The sequence below is a fragment of the Halictus rubicundus genome, chromosome 1, assembly GCF_050948215.1.
Source record: "Halictus rubicundus isolate RS-2024b chromosome 1, iyHalRubi1_principal, whole genome shotgun sequence".
Taxonomy (NCBI): domain Eukaryota; kingdom Metazoa; phylum Arthropoda; class Insecta; order Hymenoptera; family Halictidae; genus Halictus; species Halictus rubicundus.
In genome coordinates, this window is record NC_135149.1 from 14,737,871 (window position 1) to 14,756,733 (window position 18,863).

General features: G+C 42.8%; 1 protein-coding gene across 2 annotated transcripts in view; it reads right to left on the reverse strand.

The window, feature by feature from the left end:
• Positions 1 to 18,863, reverse strand: part of Irsp53 (Insulin receptor substrate 53 kDa) — a 249,342-nt gene that overhangs the window by 206,488 nt on the left and 23,991 nt on the right. For both annotated transcript variants that reach the window (XM_076788691.1, XM_076788700.1), the window contains exon 2: positions 15,364 to 15,594. In XM_076788691.1, coding sequence (XP_076644806.1) covers positions 15,364 to 15,408 — 45 coding nt within the window. In that variant the 5' untranslated portion in view covers positions 15,409 to 15,594. The remainder of the gene's footprint in view (positions 1 to 15,363; positions 15,595 to 18,863) is intronic.

Genomic DNA, 18,863 nt, shown 5'->3' on the forward strand with positions numbered 1-18,863 from the left:
ATTTTTCTATTCCCTCTTTAAATTGAATTAAGCATTTAGTATCTAACAGTATGAAACACGTGTCATTTTATATCGCAGATAATTTTTATTTCTTTTCTATTCGTTTTCTTTTTTTTGTTTCTGTACTAAAAACTATATCGTTACTTTTACTTTTTTCGAACGGAAATAGCAAAAGGTGCCATTTTTCTTATGTAATTTTTACAAATGATGTGAATTCTTGATCATTTTGTAATGAAAGGAGTGAAAGAAAAAGCGCAATTCCGATGGTTTTTTGGCCAGAGAATATAATTCTTGAACAGTATGCGGTTTTCTTTTTGCCTGATGCGAGTAGAACAAATCTTCGGCGGCACTTCGAATGGCACTCCGAAACTTGATATTCCACAGGTAATAGTTGTTTCATGGGTAATGGAGGAGGAGGAGTCGGTTGGAATCGATGCGCATACCGCGCGCCACGCGTTATCGTACCATGGCACATTGTCGTCATTCGAGAAGGGTACAGGATAGAGAAGGGAACTAGAAACGGCCAATTAAGGGCGAGGATACCGAGTTCTGCGACTGCATACCACGTCGAGTGGATACAGAACTGCCGACAGATTCCTCGACGATCGGGCCGCGCGTCCATTTTTTCCCCCGCCGATTGCACCAGGAATGCTTGCAAATTAACCCCCCGATGGAATTGTCGATAACCGCGGCGGATCACCGTGGATCAACAAGAATTCCATTAGCCTGAAAGAATAAACTGCCGGGCGAGATAGGGGCACTCTAGAAGTCCGCAGAGTTCTCACCGGCCCGCGATTATTCTACCAATTCATCAATCGTTTAACAAGAGTCGCATTTAATTCAGGAACGAATCGAATCGCTGCGATTTCAATTCGTACGATTTCCCGTGTCGTTAAATCAAACCATGTTGCATTGGCCTTTTTAAAACCCTTGCCCTACAATATCAAGTAATACAACAGAGTCTAATAAATATGTATGTTATCAATTTCCTTTAAACAGAAATAAAATACTATTTTGACGTTATTTATGCACAGCTATTGGAGAACATTCTTTTTTTAAGAAATTACGAATTACAAAAAAGTTCTATTCACTGAAACTGTAAAATAAATCGTAAGGCAAAGGGGTTTTAACACCGGATTTACGGAGCACTGAAACTGACAACTTTGCATTACTTTATAAAAATTACATGAACGTGTCTATCTAAATTTTTAGTCATTTGTGTACACCTTTATATACTAGAATTATTCATCATGGATGCATCTTTACAATCTCAATAATCGTAAGTTAACAACACTAGAACCCGCCATTTTGACGGGTCCCGTAAATCTAGTGTTAAACAAGTTTCACGAGCATCATTTTCATCCATTCAATCGACACTCGCGCAGTGTTATTGTGGAGACATATAACTCGAGATCGTAAAATTTTCAATTTTATGAAAGTAAATAGAAAATGCAATTTCAAGTGTACGTCAAATTTATGGCCACGAGTTTTCCAACTGCACGACTTAAGTTCGTGAAACTTCAAAGTTTCACGAATCGGAAAGTAATCTGTTTATGAACAATTTCTTCGGTGCGCAAAATTGGCTTTGACAAGTTGTACACCAACGTCCACGGAGTGTAAATGTATGGTGTGGAATCGTTGGTGATTACAAACTCAAGGTCACGTGAAGATCACAATACACAGGTCGTTGAATTCGTCTTGACCTCGGCTATCATATAGCAACAATAAAAATATATCATACGATTTAAAAAACTTCGATGACCTTGAGATCTCAAAAAATATAACCTTGAACAAATTTTTTTGCCTATCATAATATTTGAACCAACTAATGTTTTCCTCTGAAATTTTCTTCTATCACAAAAAACAAGCGAGATATTTTAGATGATTGAGTTCGGTGAGACACCCTGTATATAACTGTTTTCAGCGTAAATATTTATCAGTTTTGTCGTTTCATTAGCGATTTGTGTTTCACGGTTTCGCGATGTCACACGATTCCGTTGAACGAGGAATTTTAGAAATTGGTTACGTTTAAGAGGGTTAGTCGTAGGACAACGTATTGGGTAGTGCATTCTGTTTGTGTTTGAACTGTTAGGGAACACGTTGCCGATGCCGTTAGAATGATCGATTCGCTTCTCGAGAAAGACGGCTGTAACTCACGAGAACGTTGTAAGTAATGGTGTCAGCTATTTCGAAGAGGAAACTTCGACTTGAGTGATCCTTGGTCTGGTCAACTCGAGAAGTTCGAGGATCTGTACAACTGGGAGTGACTCATGAATCCAATTTGATCGATAAATGAAGTTTCGATCTTGAGGATACGAGTGCCGTGTATCAGGTTGCTCGTACGAAATGTCCGACTTTTTAACGGTAACGTTAAACATAACTTTTTTAGGAACGAAACTATCACGAAGTGATTACCACTGTAATCAGCATGTTTCATAAATACTTCATCAACGAATTATAAATTTCTGTTCACTTTCTTCATCAACGAATAGTGGCGTTCACTGAATATTTTAACGCACGTAAGTGTTTTCTCGATATATGTCCACAACACCGGTCTAACCAGGGACATATATCGGCTAGAAAATACTATTCTTTGATACACTCCCGTAGAAAAGGATCCCCTCACGGGATATACCCTGCGACAGTGGGGATAGTTCTGGGACTTTTATCGGCTAGATATTTGGGACATATACCGAGTAAGGACTGTATAAAGAGGTACAAGGTTCGCAGGCTTCCCCTTTGCATACTTCAAGGAACGTAACGAATAGGCCACGCAGACGGACCGTACGTATTAGACAAAGTTGATAAGTGCTGGGTGAAAAAGTTTCTAAAAAGAAAGTGGTGCGTTCCTACTATTCAGCTGATGCGATATCCCCGTGGACTCGTACCGCTTCATTACTATTTCTATCTCATTAACGCTACATAATATCGAACAGCGGTAGACGCGTATTCGCTGTCTGGCTCTTCCAAAAAACACGCGTCTCATTAATCGGTACGCGGGCCACGCGGACAACTAACGACGTCGCTGCCGCCATATTAAAAGGAGATAACGGAAAAAATTATCCGCGATATTAACCATCGGGGGTACCGAGGAGAACCCGTTCCGGCCGCCTGCCTGCCGGCGCAAGAACGATATTTTATCGAAATTGCATCGAGATTTCATTATTAACTATTCCCCAGCTGGGAACGAATGCACGCGTTCCACCCCCCACCCCCACCCCCGGTATCAAGATTTCGCGATGCGAGACTTGTTTTTCCGCTGGACCGAACCGTGATATTTATTTTTACCGGTTTTTTTTTCTCTATCTCTCTCTCTCTCGCTCTCTTGCTCTCTCTTTTTTTTTCGTTTTGTCGGTGTGCTTCGTGTTCCCTGATTCAACACAATTAATCTTTCGCTCGTATGCGAACCTCCGTCCTGCAAATCCACCGCTTCTCCCGATTCTACGGGTTGTAAATGTTGTTATTACGTTGCTCCCTTCTGCTGCTTCGATCCACGGTGTTTGGACCGACGTGTTCGAACGTAATCCTCGGATAGGTCGGCTTTCCAGAGGCGTGCCGTCGAATGCGGACGATTCGTTCTGTACAGCATCGTTTTTTGAATGCGAACTTTGGCGGCGGCCTATGTGGTGCGAGAGAGACAGAAGGAAAAGGAAAGGGAGCGTTTGGATACTACGCTGGAATGTCGGGAGCAGTGGCGCCAGAAGAGGGGAAGGAGCACGACGGGAGGGGAGAAAGTTACCCTCTCTCTGCCAGTACCGGAGTGTGCACACGACAGAGACGAAACGCGTCACGTGACCGGGCCGCGGCGAAAGCGTGCGGATGGCGCGGTAGAAGGGGAAGTTAGAGTGGGAACACAAGTCTCGATCTGGCAACACTGATCGGAACGCAGTCCCAGTTTTATCTCGTCACATTCGTATAGTACATCAATGAAAAGTGCGAAGCCTCGTCTATCGATTTGTGATGTGTCTTTTGTCGTAACTGTTTATCGTTGAGCTCAACGGAAATAAAACGTTCGAATAAGCAATTACCAAAACGGAAGAGGATTATATTCAGCGTTGTCGAACTAACATTAAGATTTAATCGGTCTAAGTGCCAGCTTCTTTTCGACGTCCTCGTCTATCAAACTTCGTCGAACTTACAAAACGTACAAATCATCGGAGACGCTTAAAACGGGTCGAGGATGCGACCCCGGGGGTCATCTATAATTTCACGTCCGCGGAAACTATACTTTGTCGCCACTTGCCGCAAAGCTGGGCGGCTTTAAAAATTCAATATCGCCCGGGCTAAGCTCAGCTTTCACAGACAAACACGGAACGGGATCGCCTAAATGTTTCTTATCGCTGTCGTTCGGGGGGCCAATTAAATCCGCGAACGGCTTTATTAAAAAGGGAGAGAAGGGGAATTCCTCGAAATAAACGGGAGCTTGTGTCCCACCTAGTTCCATCATTCACCTTTATTGTACGCGTGGGGGAAGGGGGAGCGGCGGCTAGGGAGTTTTCCTCGCCGCGAATAGCGGTACGCCATATTGCGACACGGTAATGAATTTTTTTTCTCCGTCGACCGAGGGAGAATCGCGAAACGGGGTTCGAGCGAGATTAATTGATTGCCAGGAACGAATGACAGTGCGAAAGGGTGGGTGGGGGGTGGGGTGAGGGGAGGTTTGGATTGCCACAAGACGACTTCCTTTCACGCCGTCGTCGCGGAAGAATATTAAAAATGAATCCCTTCGACCGTTAAGGGCGGAGGGGAGCGTCGTCGGCGACAAGTGGTCGTAATGAACGTCCTAATGAATATGCACAATGAGCAGACCCTCGTTAGGACACGTGCTGCACTTACTTGGCCAACTAAACCGCGTTAGTCGCGGCTTACCAGCCTCGGTGGTGCCGGTCCCGCACACCTTTTTAAAGATTATTAATGGTGTTGTAGCAGCCTGCTTCGGGAACCTTTGCACAAGGCCCCCCCGGTTAATCGCAGCGGGTTTTTAATTGAGAGGGCGAGACGCACAGGAGTGGGCATAATGCAACGGTGAATGCCGGATCCGATGAAGGGTGACGTGCTTCTGTCACTACGCACTCGGAATTTTTGTGACAATGCCGGGGCTCGGATTGCCGGGGATTAATGTGCGCGCCGATTAATACATTTATATCTACCGGATCGGTGTGTGTGTGTGTGTGTGTCTCTGCTCGAGCACCGTTGTATTGCAGAGAACTTGGAATAAAGTAACGGGGATGGGCTCGGCAAAAAGTGATTTATGGTCCGCGTTTTTCGATGACTACTCTCTGTCAGCGCCATTCAGTGGATGTTTCAATAATCGTTCGCGATTAAAAGAGGAACGTTTAATTTGCTCAAGATGAATACGACATTTATTTCTATTTGTTTGCGGAGGAAGCTTCTCATGTATACAGGCTGTAAAGAAATGTTTGCTCTTGGCTGCCATAGGCGTGTTCTACATCTTGACCTGGAATTTGAAGGTCAAATTTCTTTTTATTGCAATTATATTCTCCGCGTCATGAGAATAAACAAAAATTTGACCTTGAAATTCAAGGTTAAGGGCAATTTTGCGGTAACTTCTTTTTACTGATCTTCATCGATTCGAAGATGTAGAATACGCATATGGCAGCCAACATTTCTTTATACCCTGTACAGTTCTGGTTGTACTCTTCGTTGTCGTATGTTTCTAAATTTCTTCTTTTCATTTCTTTTATATCATTGAGTTTTAGCTTTCCTTCAACATCGAAGGTTATCAACAACGCTGTAACTATTGTTCGAATATTTCCATTTCAGTGGCCAGAAATTTGATAGGTTACGGCCCTTGCTACAGTTCTATTAAGCTTATAAATCGAATGAGATTTCTTATATTATCCTCTGAATTTAGCAGACTATTCATTGGCAGATTTGCTATTCTTCTTTCTATTTGTCAAACCTAATGCAAAGCTATATAAATTTTCTTAAAAAATTTCTTATAGAGTTTAATCCAAAAAAAAAAGAAACATCTTCCCACCAGCTTGCTTTCTCATTATTCTTATTGGTGTTCCAAGATCGACCGCGAAGGCGCAGTAAAAACATTTGGAAAAATGTCAATATTTTGTTACCAATCGGTCGAAAGCAAGCGGGTGTATCGATAACAACTCCCTCGAGCGGTACACATTTTAAATCGAGAATTTCGTCAAAGAAATTCCATAAAACATCCACGGGGACGGTGTATGCATCCGAATCACAGCGATAAGACGAAATAAGCGAAGCCCGGGGCCCGGCGCGACCGTTAATAAATTTCCCTGGAAATCGCCGCAATAAATCAGGCTCGAGTAAATCACACCAAAGATTCGAGAAAGAAAAGGAGAGCGAAAAAACCGAGGGGTTTCGCGAGGGCAGTGGGCGGGGAAAGGATGGAAGAAGCGCGCTGCTCGTCTTGTTACCATCTCGATTTCTTCGAGACGGAGGGCCGTTAGAAAATAACGAGGTAACTACAGGTTAACGCCGTTATCGCATGACGGGGTTTATAGGGTCCCATCGCCGACAAGCGAGCCCCATGGCGCGAGTATATCACGAGCCGCACGGTTATGTTTCAACGGTGTATATTCCGGTGGCTAGCCGCCATAGGGAAACGGGAGGATGCCAGTGGATATTAATTGGCTTCCGATCTGCATCGAGACCTGCATCGAGACCACCATCGAGACACCCCTCGAAACAGGTGCCCGCGAGGCGTCACAACCTCTCCGGTTAACGTGTGTCCGTGTGACCGTGAGTTTGTCCAGTCATTCGACCAAACACTCGCACACACACATACACACGCGATCCAGCTATCTCGAAAATGTAATAATCCTATCCGATGGAAATCAACACGTCTCCATCGCCGAATACCGAAGAAACTTCATTAGCCCACGAACACACCATCTTTTTCGAAATATTTGATATGGTTTTACATAAAGTTCTACAGTATTCTCTCCGTAACTGCGAAAAAGATCTCTACCATAACTGTCCAAATTTTATCCCTGCCACGGGAGACTCCCCTTGGAACCAGTCACCGAGCCAGCCAGGTGTCGAACATCGACCAGACTCACATCAATGCAAACAAAACAAAAGACTGTAACTTTTCAAATTTTTGATTTCTTTTGTATGAAACTTTGACCATTGTGTTCGTCTCGTTTCTTTTTCAATTAAAATGACATCAAACACGGTATAATCACGATCACTTGTGTAATAAACGATTGAAGTTTCGGACGAAGTTTCGCAACAATTAAAATCTTTGAACATATTTAACAAGCTCGACAAGCGTTTATTCCTACAACGTTTACAAAAAACGTTCTCAGAAAAATTGTTATGAAAATGCAGATTTTAACTCATTCGTTTTGTAGATCACGAGAACCAGTAGAAAATAAGGTAACACTAAACGAACCACGGTCAAAATGACCGGTTTTATAGTTTACAATTATTGAAACTATAATAATTCATTTATGGAAAATATTGGAACAAATTTCTTTGTCAAGCATTTATTACATTGATAATCTCAATAAATTTAAGATTGCCATTTTTATAAGGCAATATTTACTAGATACTGTTAATGCTTGGTAGGTTTAGAAAAATTCTTGGTAGGTTTAGAGAAATTCTTGTTAGTACGATCCCCCGCGTCATGAATACGCTTTTCATAGATCAGCGTCTAGCGCCATGAATTTGCACGGATATCCTTATCCTAACAACATCCTCGGTTAGCCAACAAAGCGCCGACGAGCGAGCATAATTATACAGATTGGAAAACAGCATACCGGGCGCTAGCAACGCTGGCATAAGTATGTTACCGCCATAAGGTAGGGGCACTCTCGAATGGAAACCGTAATGCGTTGGTCGGGACTGCCGAAAAAAAGAAAAGAAAAAACCAAATCCCCGACGACCGTTCGATATGGAGGTTAACGCGGATCCTATTAAGTTCCACGGGATCCCCGGTGTGTTTCGTCACTAATTAACAGAACTCATTTATTATTACCGCATAACGGCATTCTTGCCAAGCCGCATTGAACCCGCTGCCCCGCGGAACCAATGGAGGCAGCACGACGGATAAGTACACCTGTAAATTCCGGGCCGCTCAAACACACGTGAAACGTGTTCCGTCGCCGCTCTGTGTGCGGACGCGAACACATTTCGACGATCAATACACCCGACGACTCCACGTGCATCTCGATACCGCGATCTATACCGATCGATGCATCGATACACGCGCATCGACTCGTGCGTGCCACGGTGAACAGGTTCCCGTATGATTAATATATGCGCCGGCAGATACAAATAGGCAGTCTTTACAGTGTGCGCGAGCGCTCGAACTGTTACCTCTATGTACGTGCGTGCGTGCGTGCGTGCGTGCGTGCGTGGTTGTATATACAAGCCACGCGCAGCCCCATAGAACGGCCCCGTAAAATCGAATCCACAAAAATTAAAGGATTATCCGGGATTACGTACGGCAACAGCGTCGCGACCACCGACCCGCGATCCTCCGGCTGCAGTTTAATTTCAACACGTCGAAATACGCCCGGAAACCCCGGAAAACCGATTTGTATCCTTTATTTCCTGCAGCCCGGTGAACGTTAGATCGATTACCGTTCGGGGGTGTGCCGGGTGAAAGGGGGTGGCCGCGAGAGGGGCGTTCACGCTGGCCCAACCCTTAAGCTTTTCACCGGTAATTACGTTAATAACTTTAGCGGCCGCGGAATTTATGGACACCAACCCGGCCCGACCGCCACCACCGATTTCGTCACGGAGAGAATGGAAAAGATAAGGGACTGGGGCGATCCGTATAGTAACGTTGAACGTTCGGATGTAATTTTGAGGCTCGGATTTGAGTACATTTTCATGAAACTGTCAATCTCAATTATGCGGTATTTTAAAATTTTTCAGCACTATTTGATATTTATTGGTACACTTTCTTTCTTTATTTTTAGGACCTTAACACTGCGTTTACGGAGCACTAAATATGACTACTTTAAATTATCTTAGTGAAAATAACAAGAATGTGTCTAGCACTCTAGCACAGAATGTGCGTGTACTTTTTGCTGTTGCTTTTTCCTCAGTATTTAATCGTCAACGTTGCAGTGCTTACAAGGAACATCGCCCAACAGTCGATCAACGATTATAATGTAACTTTGCATGTTTATAGTTCAGCCGTATAATGTAAATTAACCTGTAGAGTGGAAACGCACAACGGTGCGATTTTATTGCGTGGTATAAAAAAATTGCAGTAAATACCAATGTTGCTGTATACACAAAAAAAAAAGAGAATCGTCTCATAGTTTCAAATGCTGGGTGTCTCGGCTTCGTTCAACTTTGGTAGTTAAAATCCGGTCCTATTCTCAATGAAAGTACAATTCTTGTGTACTTTAAGCTGGGGAACATAGTTAAGGAAGACGATAATTACTGTAAGCAATGTCGTTTCTTACATTGAACGCCCCGGGAGAGTTATCCGAAGACACGAAAAGAGACTTTCTTTGCTTCGAATCTTCCATTCGCCGGAGCGAACTGGTTATCCTTATTGTGTTAAAAGCTCTATACAAATCTTGTTTCGGCCGAAGCGAAAGCTAAAACACGACCCCGGCCGGCCGACAGTTATTTGTGTACGGTTTTTCAGCTCGAGACGCGTTGTGTCTCTTCTTCGCGTTCCTGAACCGCGACGGTGGATCGTTAAATTCTATTAGGAATTGAAGAAATTTGATTGTGCTCCGTCGGAAGAAAATGAACGAGCGGAAAACTGCGAGAAACGGAGAAGTGCACTTCTCGTTCTGTGCAGCTTCGTTACGACCTTTGTTATTTTACTACGTATCTTTGTGCGAATTCAATTTTAAATTTCGATTCTTTTATCGCAGGTTCCATTGCATCCAGAGGAGGACAAAAATCTTATTAAACTTTTCTCGAAACCTTACGATGCCCCGGGAGACTAAAACAGCTGTATAAAGACCGTCAATGATTGGACGGATGTTCATTGTGAATGTCCATGCGAAATAAGCATTTTCGAAGCCTTTCATGAGAAATGAAAGTTGAATGAAAATATGGATTTCTCCTTTCAACAATTTTAATCAGTTAAACATAATGAAATTAAATTGAATTATAATTAAAGATAAAGGCATAAAATTCGCAGTCTACTAATTATTATCAGTAATATATTATATTTATGCAATTTGTAATTTTTTTAGAGGTATTTTAAGAAAGTGGAATCGATAGAATGTTGTTTTCAGTGGTAGAGCCTTTGCAATAAATAAAAATTCTACTAAATTCTGTGGAATGTTATATGTTAGCATTTTTTGCAAATTTTCAGAAGCCATAAATGCATAAAGATCCGTAGTCTGATTATCAGTTCGTGTTTAATATGAAGGATGTTCGGTGTGTATTCTAGTAAGATAATTGTACAGTGAAGCTGCGAAGAACGTAGAAGAGTTACAAATCTATCGATGAGTATCATTTGGTGTCTGCGAGTTGGCACGTAATATTCTAGTTTCGTTGTGATCTTATTGCGCGCATTATTTCCGCAGAAGCGATTGACGAAAAACGACAATACGAAACCTGTAGCTGGAGCTCGTCAAGCATTCTTGAATCTTCAGCCCTCTTTCACACGTTCATCGACACGCAGATCGTTAAGAACTTGTTACGACTACATGAAGAACGTCGAAAAAAGAAGTAATTACACTTCACTGCCACTTTTCCATTTATCTTTGTACAGCGGAGCTCCGAGTCTTGATTTTTAGCTTTCACGAGCTTCTCGGAATGCGCTTTGTTGCTCGAATTAACGCGGAGAACGTGCAAGAAACTTAATCACTTTACTACATTAATACCGGGGAATAACAGGTAATTACAACTTGTTGCATGCTAGCAGTGTTGCAATAATGACGATGTGATAATGACACTTTTTTTTTTTTAATGAAAGAGGCTAAATTAATTTTATACTTTTTACTATTATATATACAGGGTGTCCCAAAAATGTAATATTTCTTTGGAAGGAGTGATTTCTGACGCCATTTGTAGTAACTTTTTCCTTTGCGAAAATGTTCTCGGCGGCTTTGTTAAGGAGTTATTAACGAAAAACACGGACCAATCAGAGTACGGATACAGAAGGCGTATTCTGACTCAGCCAATGCCGACGTCACGCTCAGCGGGTGCTGTCGCCGAGCCGAGATTGGTCCGTATGTTTCGTTAATAACTCCTTAACAAAGCCACGGAAAACATTTTCGCAAAGGAAAAAGTTACTTCAGACCACCTCAGGAATCGCCATTTTCAAGGTAGTACATTTTTGGAACAACCTGTTTAATCGATCTACAAAACATATTTTCCAAATTTTCGATTTAAGTGCAGATAAAAAAAGCTGTCTAAAAATATAAAAGTTGTTTAGAAATACTTAATGAGTCAATTTGACTCACATCCCTCAAAATAGGTACAGCACATATAGGAACAATTAGTAACTGTATACATTTCATAATTCTATTAAAAACCAACATATGTTTTACGAAAAATTAATTAAGTTTTTCTATATACAGGGTGAATCACCTAACGTTTGCACCTCAAATATCTTTGTTGTTTCTAAAGATACGTAAAATATGGTAAGGACAAAGTTGAATGATACAATGGGGCTGACACGATGCCAAAAAAAGTTTTGTGAATGACCTTGGAATAATATAGTCACTGCATTCCTAATGAAAGGTACTATCATTGTAGGTGTTTAAAAAAGGTTCGATCCATTTAAAAAAGTCAAGGTGACCTTGATATCTCTAAAAAAAAAAATAACATAAAAACAAAATTTTTGTATGGCATCGTGTCAGCCCCATTGTACCATTCAACTTTGTCCTTACCATATTTTACGTATCTTTAGAAACAACAAAGATATTTGAGGTGCAAACGTTAGGTGACTCACCCTGTATATACAGGGTCATCCGTTTTTAAACGGCCAAACGTCAACCAGCTATAGAGGACCCCAAATGGAACAACTTTCACCCCTAACACTTTTTTTGATTCGAAGTTATTTCATTCAGTCTCCACGGCGTGCCCCGTGTCAAAAAATCCAAGATCCAAAGGACATACAGAAAAGTTGACTTAATAAAAAAGATGCCCCTATTTATTTTAAACCATACAAAGGAAAAATCATCAAGACACATAATTGCAGTCCTAATATATTTAATCTTAAGTGAACGCAAAAAATGACAGGTTTTTGCAATTATCTAAAAATCAAGACCGAATCAAAAAAAGTCTTAGGGGTGAAAGTTGTTTGATTTGGGGTCCTCTATAGCTGGTTGACGTTTGGCCGTTTAAAACCGCATGACCCTGTATATAGCCATAAAATCGTAAATGAGTCAAATTGACTCGCCCCGGTAATCTAGTGTTAATGGGAGTCTCACTGTACATATTTCGCTGGTGTCGAGCGCCTAGGATAGACATGCTTGATTCAAGGAAGCGACGCTTGTGCTCCTCGCCGACACATGCACCAGCAATAACAGCATCGGTGGAGTTTAATATACATCAAAGCGGGGAAAGTAGATCGTGGAAAAGCAGCCGGAAGCGTGTAAGCCGATATAAGCCGACAGCTATCATTACTATTAGACGGCGTCGTCTCTTCGTTCGTTTTCGCATTTTCCTTGGAATATCTGTCGTTAGTTCGCGTAACCGGCTGCGTCTGGAGGGATAATGGTGTAGACCCGAGTTTCGTGGTACGAAAGACGTCGACAGGGTATCTGCGAGGGGGCCTGGAGGTGTACCGGGGCGCGCGAAGACGGTGGAGGGTGTCCCCGAAGGGTGACGGAGTTTAAAGGAAAGCTTGACTGCCGAACGACTAATAAGATTACCTTCCGCCTAATCATTCTCGCTCCCGTGAGCGCCATCCACCACTTACGACTCTCCCTCTCTCGCGCCGTCCGACGATCCCCCCACTCCGTGGCAGCCGCTTGTATTCGCGACGGATAATTTTCCGGGGCGACACCTAATTATCAAGAAATTCTGCGGTAAGCGTGTCTGCGGGGCTTCTCGCGTGAACGCGCGTTTTCGAGACAGACAGCTGGGATAAGTGCGCGGGGTAAATAGATGGATTAACTACGGGATGCGCAGCCGGGTAGCGGCGAAACAGTTTTGCACACTCCAACCGGCTCCCGAGCTTTTCAAGTTATAATGCAACGCCCGGGAAAGACGCTCCTGCTCCGCGCTCGCTGCGCCTGCTGCCGCTGCTGGTGCCTGGCGGATTACTCGTGTCACGACCGGAGGAAAATTGACTGCCACAACTGGGGAAATAAATTTCCCGTGAAATTGGTTCCCGCGATTAGGAAATCGCCCGAGGAATCCGGGCTGCTTTAATTTTTGCTCCGCCAGGATCCTTCGGTTCGTGGCGTCGTTTGATCGGGCGCGCTCTTACGCAGGTAATCTACGAGCCGACTCGGTGGTACCTGAATTCCTTAATTTCGAATATCGCGATAAAATGCTATGGACAACTATTACGAATTAAAATCTGTGGAAGAGGATCTCCTGTGTAAATCTTATGGAATCGATTGATTATTACTCGATGAAACGGTCACCGTGCGTATAACCGATATAGATCTACAAAACGCTTTGATTACGCTTTCATTACAAGCTCAGACAAAAAACTGAGAAAACAGATTTTTACTTTCTCCTTTGCAATTCCGACCAGTAGGAATATTTAAATGTGATCGAATGCTTTTCGCCAAGTGTTGTACTTAGACTAATGCATTTATGGTATGGAAAATGAATTTTTAAGTCCGGGCAAAGCATCCCCCACTTTTCCGTTATATGTCAAACAAGTAGAATATCAATTTTCAACCCCTCGCGATTCACTTTACGCGGCTCGAAGAAAAAGCAAGTAAAAAGGAGAGGGAGAAGGGGATGCAGATTCGAAATTATACAAATCTGATGATTGAAGAGGAAGCTTGTATCTACATGGAGGCGCACGGTGAGGAAACCCGTTTTTCATTATTCCGCATTTATCGAGTGACACGTGACCGAGGTGTATCTTGGTGTATACGAAGGCGAGCCCATCCGCATGACGAGACCCACCGGAAAATTCGTCGCCCCGAGGCGAGAGTATAATCGGCGGGGATATCCATAGACGGGGTGGAACGAGGGTCAGGGTAATTCGTGTTTCTCCGCGAACCGGAGGAAAATGTGCGGCAGGTCGGAATTAGAATGTGAGAAAACGAATTTCGAGGATTCCGCCGATATTGCTCTGCGCTGTTGAGGTTGCTTCAAATATGGAGCCTGCTGGAGATGTTTCCTGTCGCGGTTCCAATTTAATGGAGACTTAAAAACATGAACAATTCTTTTGTGTACAAACTACCCTCGCAATAATCATTCCGAGTTATTTGAATAATCAGAATGATATTTTAGAATTCAGAATGAACGTAAATATACGACAACGTTCAAACACGTGATCAAAAGTTAAGAAAAACCAGCTGGTCACTTTATGCGAACTATTAACCCTCGGCAAGGGAAATGCTCTGGGCGATTTCATGACATCTATAGATATACAGTGAATTCTCGGTATATGTCAACAACACAGGTCTTGCGAGCGTCGTAGATCGTCCAGGAGACATACCCGAGCCGTGTTATGTTTACACTCCTCGACGTCCGAGGCCTCTCGAACTCCGTTGTCCCTCACGGGGTATATCCTGCGGTAGTGGGGACAATTCGCGACGTTTATCATCTCGGCCTTGGAGACATATACAGAGAAATCACTGTACCTACTTCTTTAACTCAATGTTAATTTTCTGATATAAATAGGTACTTAAGTAGGTATTTAAATAGGTAATTTGAACTAGCTATTAGAAAATTAGAATTTCGATAGAATATTTGTAGCTTTGGGCCTAAATTAACCCAAGTCCCGTCGTCCAAGAATTAATCCGAATTAATTTTTGCATGTAAGTTTAGAATAGCGTGAGAATTGTGTTATTCCATTTTTATCTCACTTGAATATTAAAAAGAAGAAATAAATATCTATCTAACTCCTGCATCTTTGAATCGCTAACCACACGATTAAACAAATAAAAACAACATCTATGACATATGGAAAATTTCCCTGGTAATATTTCCCTGGCTATGCTTTATCAATAAATTACACCGCTTCATGCAGCCTACTTGATAAGACTTAATTATTTTACCATGAACGAAGTTCGTAGTGTTCTTTTTTTTTTTTAACGCGAGAATTCTTAATCTGGTAAATGAAACATGGCCGTGGAACGGAGTACAGCTTGCTGGCTAGTCGTATAAAACGAATCTATCTCATTTCTTTGCGCTCGGTTTCTATTCGTGGTTGCGATGGAAGAGAAACCGAGAATGTCGTGAGCAACCGGCGGCGAGGTGAGACCGATCTCGAGATCGATGCGATTGGACGCTTACCTTGTAGATCTCATCTACGAGCCTAGTGAGTTCTTCGGTCTCCATGGTTGTACCCCTTCGGTGTCTGAAAGCTGCACTTCAACCGACTTTACGAGATGCTCATATTTTTCCGACCTTCCGAAACCGGATCTCGCGTAGCCGCTCCACTTTCGCGAAGTCGATCACGTTTTCAGAACGGAAGCCGATAAACCTTTCCTTCTGAAAAACCCGCTGGATCCACCACTCCCGCACCTGAAATTAAAGATGAAGATTCGTTTAGCAATAACGCCTCCGGTGGTTGTCGAGCGATCCGGAACACCGAACCTCGCTACGGTCACGGACGGAGCGAATCGCGTTTCCGAGACTCGACTGCCTTTAACCTCTTAAGGGGGCCGGCAGGGTTTGAAATCCGTATACGTATGCATGGGTCAAAACCTTTTCAAACTATCGCTTCAATATTGCAATGAGCAGTTTAGAAATGGTCAATTGTGTTTCCTGAAAGTCCAATTTATGTCTGTATAGAGCCCAAATTGCGAATTTCTACCTCATCGTGGAGTAATTTGTAATATTCGGCAGAAAATTCGAATTCTGAAGCAAGTATGACGTCACAAGATGGCTGCCGCTGAGAGATTCTCTTAATTTCGCGAGATTTAGTGTTCGTATCGAAAAAAGGGCTCTATACAGACATAGCAAAGACATTTACAAACACGGTGGTATGCATTTTTAATTGATTACTTACTTATTTAAGACGTAAAATGTCTAGAAAAAAGGCATAGCATAACATAGCGTGACAGTCAAGGCCAAATGCCTGCCGGCCCCCTTAAGTACTGTACGCCACTATAGTGGCTTCCGTGGAAAGCATCAGTCTGATCGGTAACGCCACTATAGTGGCTTTTGTGCCATTCGCGGCCAGGCGCGCCGTCACTGGGAGACAGAGTTGCGGACGAGCGCACCGTATCTGGGAGATGGAGTTAATTTTTGTCGAGCCTGTTGAACGGATTCCTTCCGCAATTAGTCCGACGTTTAGCAATTCGAATTGCTGTAGAATCGAGTAATTTGAATGATTCGATTGAATACAGAAGCAATTTGCATTGAACCACTGTCGTGAACAAATGGCTGGTTAATTGTTAACAAATTAATTTGACGCATACGCATTCATCTGTTTGCGAGGCAGTGTACTTCGACGAGAAAATAAAACTATTTAGGAACTGCGTAAGGTAGAGGAAAATAAGTGTCTTAGCAATGTGTTCTGCAATAAAAGAGGTGTAAGTAGAACAGTCATTCCACTTTCTACCAAAGTGTTCATAATAATTTGATCACTCCGAGTACGATAACGCTGTCGAAAGTATTCTAACACCGTGCACACCGATGAAATAAACATTGCGCCAGGAATCGTAATAAACTTTAGAAGGCTGAACGCAATCCAAATCCCAGATAAGTCCCCGAAATCTGCGAGCGACGATACGGAGCGAGCCCATAGTAAGTGCGTCGCCGTGGAAAATGACGATTCGAGCGTAGGCGGCGTATTCAAATTAATATAAAGAGGCTTAACAAAGTCGAAGGCAGTTGGCAACCATGCTAATGCATCAAGCTGATACAGCGCTAAGTGAATTAAAGTGCTATTCGTCGGGAGGGGAGGGGGGGTGGGGGGTTGAAGAGATGGTTCTCGTAAGGGGGCAATGAAAATGTACGAATTATCTTGTCTGCAGCGGTGCCAGGCCGGGTGCAATAATTCACGAGTAACCGTCGCATTTAGAATAACAATTTACAAAATCTTGGCCGACGGACTCTACGATGTTTTTATGTTAATGCTGTCGCATTAAGATTCTCATCGCGCAATGTGAAGGACTTCCAGCATCTCGTTCTGCGTGCTTAATGAAAACGAGTGCCAAGAACGTCGCGCACCGCGGAACGGTATGTCCTTTTTCGCTTTACAAGTTCCAGCCGAAGTTTTCGCTCCAGTTCACCTCTTCGCGCTAACTGATCCGCGTCAGAACGCTTTGTTAATTCACCGACCCGTTCGAGATCCGACTACATATCCGATGTTAGATCTTGTTAGATTCATATGATCGAGTGCACGTTTGTTTTCGAGGGAGAATTTATGCTCCTCCGCAGAGATCAATGCGAATCGCATTATCAAACCCGCGATTAGTGAATCCGGAACACGCATAATACCCAACGCATATCATTATCTCACACTTTCGCGTAATTGCATTAGCAATTCCGGCGGTCGGTCGCGCCGCTGCGGGAAGCGAAATTTCGAAAACATGCTCTGACAACTGGCCACTTGTATGTGGGAGCCATTCGATCAACAATGCTCTTTTTTTTTATTGCTTTTACACTCGTAAACTTCTACTGCACTGCTCGACCTACTACTGTAATTTTACAAGTAATCGTTCAATTACGATTAAAATATATGTTTGTATTAACTGCAAAATGCAACAGCTACGTAGACAATTATTTCTTTAAGCAATAATTTGATTAGGTTCAAAATAAAACACCACATTACAGTCATTTCTCTCAATATATATATCGCCAAGGCTTGGATGATAAAGGTCGCTGAATTATCCCCACTACCGCGGGGTAGACCCCGTGAGGGGCCAAGAACCTCGAGAAGCTTCGGACGTCGAGGAGTGTAAACATAAACACGGCTCGGGTATGTCTACTGGATGATACACGACGCTGGCAAGACTCGTGTTGTTGATGTATATTGAGAATTCACTGTTTTTCTAAATTCTTTAACATCAGGTTTACGGGACCCGGCAAAATGACGAGTTCTAATGTTTTTATTTTACGATTATTGAAATTGTGAAGATCCATCCACGTGGAATAACTCAACAAATGAATTTTTTTACATATATATTATTTAAAAAATGGATAGACACATTCTTCTTATTTTTATAAAGTAATGTAAAATACTCACTTTTGGAGCTCTAGTTCCAAAGTCTAGACAAAGCAGTCTAGTTATAAAATAACCCTCTGAGGTGAATAAAATTAATTTTCGACTCTTTCTAATTGCAAATCATAATTACTATCTGAAATTGAACTTTTCAGGAGAAAGTAGCCTACCAAAAACTGTAGTTTATTAACCCCCGTTCGATCAAGCCGCGATTAAGACCCTCCGCCAAGTGTGCCTACCGCTAACGAAGAGTTTCGAGAAAAAGGACTTCGTGGCTCGCTTGAAGCCGTCCATCATCAAAGTAATTAACAAAATAGTCTGCGGGACCGAAGAAGTTCTCGAGCCTCGGCGGAACACGCGTTCTCATGCAAGCAATTAATTTTCATAACGGCGCAAAACAAATTTCTCCGCGGAACTTCCGCGCATTAGCAATTCATACGAAGAAACATAGTCGAGTTTCATTTAACCGCGGGAGAGCAGTGCGGCAAGAGAAAAAAAAAATTATAGCGGCGGTGCTCGCGGCCCGCGCCGTGCCAGGTGTCCACGCCGGCACCCTATCCGGTCAGAAAACCGTTTCAAAAGTTTTCCGCTCGTGAAAGCAGAGAGAGGAGAGTGTTTCGAG